At 60.3% G+C, this 5,648-nt stretch overlaps 1 protein-coding gene across 1 annotated transcript; it reads left to right on the top strand.

Annotated features, from left to right (window-relative positions):
* Window positions 1-143: 143 nt before the first annotated feature.
* Window positions 144-5,198, top strand: ECE1 (endothelin converting enzyme 1; the record flags this gene model as incomplete). The annotated part of the gene is made up of 14 exons (XM_010143484.1): window positions 144-268; window positions 538-750; window positions 844-1,035; window positions 1,572-1,714; window positions 1,796-1,910; window positions 2,102-2,212; window positions 2,425-2,523; window positions 2,637-2,714; window positions 3,111-3,214; window positions 4,024-4,134; window positions 4,244-4,311; window positions 4,390-4,580; window positions 4,675-4,770; window positions 5,022-5,198. Coding segments are annotated over 14 exons (1,823 nt in total), but the record flags the coding sequence as incomplete, so codon positions are not given.
* Between the last annotated feature and the right edge of the window lie 450 nt (window positions 5,199-5,648).

Raw genomic sequence — 5,648 nt, 5'->3', positions numbered from 1 at the left:
TGGCGTCTTTTTGGAGCCTGGCTTTGCCCCAAAGCGGGGCTGAGTATTTCTCCGATGGAAAGGTGGGGGCTCCTGCGCGGTTGGGGGGGTGGATGCCCATCCCTGGGGACCCGCTGTGAGCCCCCTCTGGGTACCTCCCGCAGAAAACACGACGGCCAACGTGTCGAGCGAGGCGGAGCGCAAGGCGCAGCGTTATTACCAAGCCTGCATGAACGAGAGCAAGATCGAGGAGCTGCGCGCAGCCCCGCTGGTGGAGCTCATCCAGAAGGTTCGTGCCTCTCCCTGCGGAAAAGCCGTCTGCAAAATGGGGGCGAAAAGCTCATTTATGGGTCTCCAGGCCCCATTCCCGGTGCCTTCTGGGAAAGAGCGTCCCCCGGGGCAGGCGGATTTATAGGATCTGTAGGCAGATCTTGCTTTTTTTGAGCTTTTTAGCCTCATTACAAGATGTTTCCCCCCCCCGGATGGGTATTGGGGGGGTGTTTAAGCAGCTCCAGGTGGTTGTTCCTTACCCGAAAGCTGGTTGCTGTGTGTCCCCAGCTGGGCGGCTGGAACATCACAGGTCCCTGGGCTGGCGACAACTTCAATGCGACGCTGCGGGAGGTGACGGCGCATTACCGCATCTCGCCCTTCTTCTCCGTCTACGTCAGCGCCGACTCCAAAAACTCCAACAGCAACGTCATCCAGGTGGATCAGTCGGGGTTAGGCCTGCCGTCGCGGGATTACTACCTGAACAAGACGGAGAACGAGAAGGTGAGGTCGTCCGAGGAAATCTGGCTTTGCCAGGAAGGTGCCGTGGGTGAGCGGCACCCACTGTGCTGATCCCCACCCTGTCCCACCACGTAGGTGCTCGCTGGGTACCTGAACTACATGGTGCAGCTGGGGATGTTCCTGGGAGGCACCGACGAGGAGTCGACGCGGCAGCAGATGCAGCAGATCTTGGACTTTGAGACGGCGTTGGCCAACATCACCATCCCGCAGGAGAAGCACCGGGACGAGGAGGTCATCTACCATAAAATGACGGCTGGAGACCTGAAGGTAGGATGGAGCTGGCACAATTCCCCACTCTGCTGTGGTTTGGGAAGCGGGATGAAGGGGTGGAGGTGACGCAGCTCCTCCGAGGAAGCCCAGCGCTGGCCAGCACCGCCGGGAAGCCCTTGTGCAATAGCTTGGCCTGTGTCCTCCTTGGAGAAATGCCACCCTGACCCGCTCCTCTCTGCCTCTGGACCACCCCCAGGGCCAGCAGCTGTCCTGCTGCAGCACTAACGCCCTCCCGGCGCTGCTGCTCGAGATCTGGCTGTGGACGTCAGCCCAGTCACCTCCCCGTGTCCCCAGAGGGGCCTTAATGGGTTGTGTCAACATTTTTGACACCCACCCCACTTTCTTTTCCTTTGTGGGAGGAAATTGTTTACTCCCCTCCGACCTTTGGAGGATGCTGCTGTTGTGGGAACTGGTCTCTGCAAAATCAGCTGAATCCCTCAAACTGGGACTGGTGCAGCAGCTCCCAGCTCGGGAAGCAGCTGCCACCCCCTCCAGTGGTTTTCGGGTCTGTAGCAGTGGCATGGCTTTTGCAGGAGCTGGCACCGGCCGTGGACTGGATGCCCTTCCTCTCCACAGTCTTCTACCCGGTGGAGCTCAACGAGTCGGAGCCCGTCGTGGTCTACGCCAAGGAGTACCTGGAGCAGGTCTCTGACCTCATCCTGGCCACCGATAAATGGTGAGAGCCCCCAGCCCACGCGGAGGGGTGTCCGGGGTGGGCAGGCGTGTCCCGCTGCCCGCTCACCACCTCTCGCCACAGTCTCCTCAACAACTACATGATCTGGAACCTGGTGCGGAAAACCAGCCCCTTCCTCGACCAGCGCTTCCAGGACGCCGAGGAAAAATTCATGGAAGTGATGTATGGGACGAAGAAGGTGAGGGTGGAGTCCTCGAGGCCCCCAGATCACCATTAAAATGGCGACAGCTTTTGAACCAAAGTTCTCATCATGTTGCACTGAAAAAACAGGGATGTGGGGCAGGTCTTGGGGTGACAGCCCCAGCTTGGGGCCTAAGGTGAGGGGCTCTGGCTGTGCCACCACTGACAACCACCTCTTGTCCCACGCAGACCTGCCTCCCGCGCTGGAAGTTCTGCATCAGCGACACTGACAACAACCTGGGCTTCGCCCTGGGGGCCATGTTTGTCAAGGCCACCTTCGCCGAGGACAGCAAGCAGGTGGTACGTCCCCAAGCAAGCAGCGTGGAGCCACCTCCATGGTGGACGGTTGTTTCTCTGCCCACCTCCTCTGTCCATTGCTGGGTTTTTCACGGGTCTGCCTGTCATCTCGACATCCCGGCCCCTTCCTCCCCACCAATGGGAAGGGTCCTTGGCCTCGCTGGGCTGGGAAGCTGGCCCCCCAGACCAACGTTGCTCCACCTCGATTTGTCTAGGCAGAGGAAATGATTGCGGAGATTAAAACAGCCTTTGAGGAAAGCCTGGAGACCCTGCAGTGGATGGACGAAGAGACGAGGAAATCGGCCAAAGAGAAGGTGAGGTCCTGGCAGCAGCACTGGGGAGGAGAGGGTGATGGTTGGAGGGTGGTGGAGCTGGGTAGGCCCATCCTTCCATCACCAACAGCGCTTCGGTCCTTGTCACCCCCCAGGCAGATGCCATCTACAACATGATTGGTTACCCCAAGTTCATCATGGACCCCAAGGAGTTGGATAAAGTCTTTAATGACGTGAGTTGGTCCAGTGTGTTCGCTGGGTCTCCTATTCCCCCCTCCACCAGCGTGTGCAGGACGTGTGCCCATCATCACGGCCTCAGGGCAGCCTTGAACCCCAGGTTTCCTCCAGAAGGGTCTCACTGATGTCCTTGGTCCTTCTTTGGGGACTTCCCAGAGGGCTGCAGGCCAGCCCTGGGGTGGCTGGGGCTCTTGGGATCCCTGCCCGGGAAGAGGAGGAGCCGTTTTTCCGTAACAGTGATTCATGCTCTCCTGAGACTCTGCAGATGTTGGAGAGGAGGAGAAATGAGAGCGGCCGTGAACTCGGCCGGCTCCGGAGGCTCGAACGTGACCACGGAGGGAGGAGCGGGGCCGGCCGATCACCACGCACCGCTCACACCTTGCTCTTTGCAGTACGAGGCGGTGTCCGACCTCTACTTTGAGAACGTCATGCAGTTCTACAACTTCTCAGCCAGGGTCACGGCCGACCAGCTCCGGAAACCGCCAAACCGGGACCAGTAAGTTTCTCTTCTGCTTCCCCGTTGTGCTCAGTGGGAATATCACAGAATCTGAAGCACTGGGGTTTGTTGTCCGTGCTGGTTTTATTAGAATCACAGAGTCCTTTAGGTGGGAGAAGCCTTTTAAGCTCCTCGAGTCCCCCCGTTCCCCAGCACCACCAGCTCCCCCCTGCCCCCTGTCCCTCAGCGCCACCTCCACACGGCTGGGAAACCCCTCCAGGGATGGGGACTCCACCACTGCCCTGGGCAGCCGGGGACACGCTGGAACAACCCCAATGGGACAGAAATGGCTCCTCAGGGACAACCGCAACCTCCTCTGGGGCAACTGGAGGCCGGTTCCTCTTGTCCTCTCCCTCTGGACACGGCGCTGCCCTGCTCTGGTCCCGCTGCAGCCCCGCAGTGTCCTTCTGGCAGCGAGGGGACAGAACTGGACAGAGCATTTGAGGTGTGGCCTCCCCAGTGTCCCCAGAGCAGGGGGACGATCCCTGCCCTGCTCCTGCTGGCCACACCAGTGCCGGGACGAGCCAGGATGCCGTTGCCCTTCTTGGCCCCCTGGTCCCACTGCTGGCTCCTCTCCAGCTGCTGACACCAGCATCCCCAGGGCCTTTTCCCAGGGCAGTTTCCAGCCGTTCTTCCCCCAGCCTGGAGCTCTGCCGGGGGTTGATGTGACACTGGGGCAGGATCCGGCACTTGGTTTTGGGGAGTTAAATGTGGGCCAATGGCTTTGCGCCCTGATGAGCAGATGGCATCGGAGTGAACGTAGTCGATGGGTTTGTGCTGCCACACTGGCCACGTCCCTGTCGCTGCAGGTGGAGCATGACACCTCCGACGGTCAACGCGTACTACTCTCCCACCAAGAACGAGATTGTCTTCCCTGCCGGCATCCTCCAGGCCCCTTTTTACACCCGCGCCTCTCCCAAGTAAGAGCATAGGGAGGACGTGGAGGGCAGGATTCCCCAAGTTCCTCCCGTCCCCGGATTTGAGGCTAAACTTTGTGACTCTCTAAATCTCACCACTGTCCTCCTGCAGGTCACTGAATTTTGGTGGGATTGGGGTGGTGGTGGGCCATGAGCTGACGCACGCCTTCGATGACCAAGGTATGGCCAGTGCCGGGCAGGTGGGCTGCTGGAGGGGTGGCCGGTGGGGTGACAAAGGACCTGCCGTGTTTTTGGCAGGCCGGGAATACGATAAGGATGGCAACCTGCGTCCCTGGTGGAAGAACTCCTCGGTGGAGGCCTTCAAGCGGCAGACAGAGTGCATGGTGGAGCAGTACGGCAACTACACAGTCAATGGCGAGGCCGTCAACGGCAAGCACACCCTTGGAGAGAACATCGCTGACAATGGGGGCCTCAAGGCCGCCTACCGGGTAGGACCCTAGGGCTGGGGAGATGTAGCGAGTGGCACAGTGTGGTGGGATAGGTGGTATCCCCTGAACCTGCTGGGCTTCTTCTGGTCTCTAGGCATATCAAAACTGGCTGAAAAAGAACGGGGATGAGGAAACCCTGCCAACCCTCGGCCTCACCAACCACCAGCTCTTCTTCGTTGGCTTCGCCCAGGTAGGTCACTCGGTGGTGGGCAGGGAGGGCGGACGCAGAGGTTTTTGGGGGGTGGAGCTGTGCTCAGATGGACTCGGGAAGGTGTGACAGGAGATCTCCAGTGGACGGAGAACCAGATCCGAGTGGTGAGACAAAGCTGGAGCTTGAGCTGTGTTGGTGCCCGTCACGCGAGCGGGGAGGTCTGATCTGGCCCTGACGGGGGCCCGTGGTTGCGGGCGCCGATGCTCACGCCTCTGGTCTTCCGTTGGCAGGTGTGGTGCTCAGTCCGCACGCCGGAGAGCTCCCACGAGGGGCTCATCACCGACCCCCACAGCCCCTCGCGCTTCCGCGTCATCGGCACCGTCTCCAACTCGCGGGAGTTTGCGGAGCATTTCGGCTGCCCCCTCGGCTCCCCCATGAATCCCCCCAAGAAGTGCGAGTTCTGGTGATGGGCGAGCGCCCGAGGGAACCGGCTGCCGGTTGCTTCATCCTGTGCCGACAGCTGGATTTCCCAGGTCCCTTCAAGAGGCTCAAACCACTTTTCCATGCAGCGAACTGCCCAGTTCTCAGCCAGAGCCGCATCCTGCGTCCCCGGTGTCATCCGAGGTTCGATCCACTGTGAAAACCCAAGAAGTGCGAGTTCTGGTGATGGGCGAGCGCCCGAGGGAACCGGCTGCCGGTTGCTTCATCCTGTGCCGACAGCTGGATTTCCCAGGTCCCTTCAAGAGGCTCAAACCACTTTTCCATGCAGCGAACTGCCCAGTTCTCAGCCAGAGCCGCATCCTGCGTCCCCGGTGTCATCCGAGGTTCGATCCACTGTGAAAACTCCTCCCCTCGCTCGTTCCTGAAATGACTTCGATTTGGGGGTCTTTTCATCCCTGCCGCGATGAGACGCTTGG

Source organism: Buceros rhinoceros, unplaced genomic scaffold (assembly GCF_000710305.1).
Source record: "Buceros rhinoceros silvestris isolate BGI_N320 unplaced genomic scaffold, ASM71030v1 scaffold39299, whole genome shotgun sequence".
Taxonomy (NCBI): domain Eukaryota; kingdom Metazoa; phylum Chordata; class Aves; order Bucerotiformes; family Bucerotidae; genus Buceros; species Buceros rhinoceros.
The sequence above is the reverse complement of the archived record's forward strand: the minus strand, read 5'-3'. Positions and strand labels throughout refer to the sequence as shown.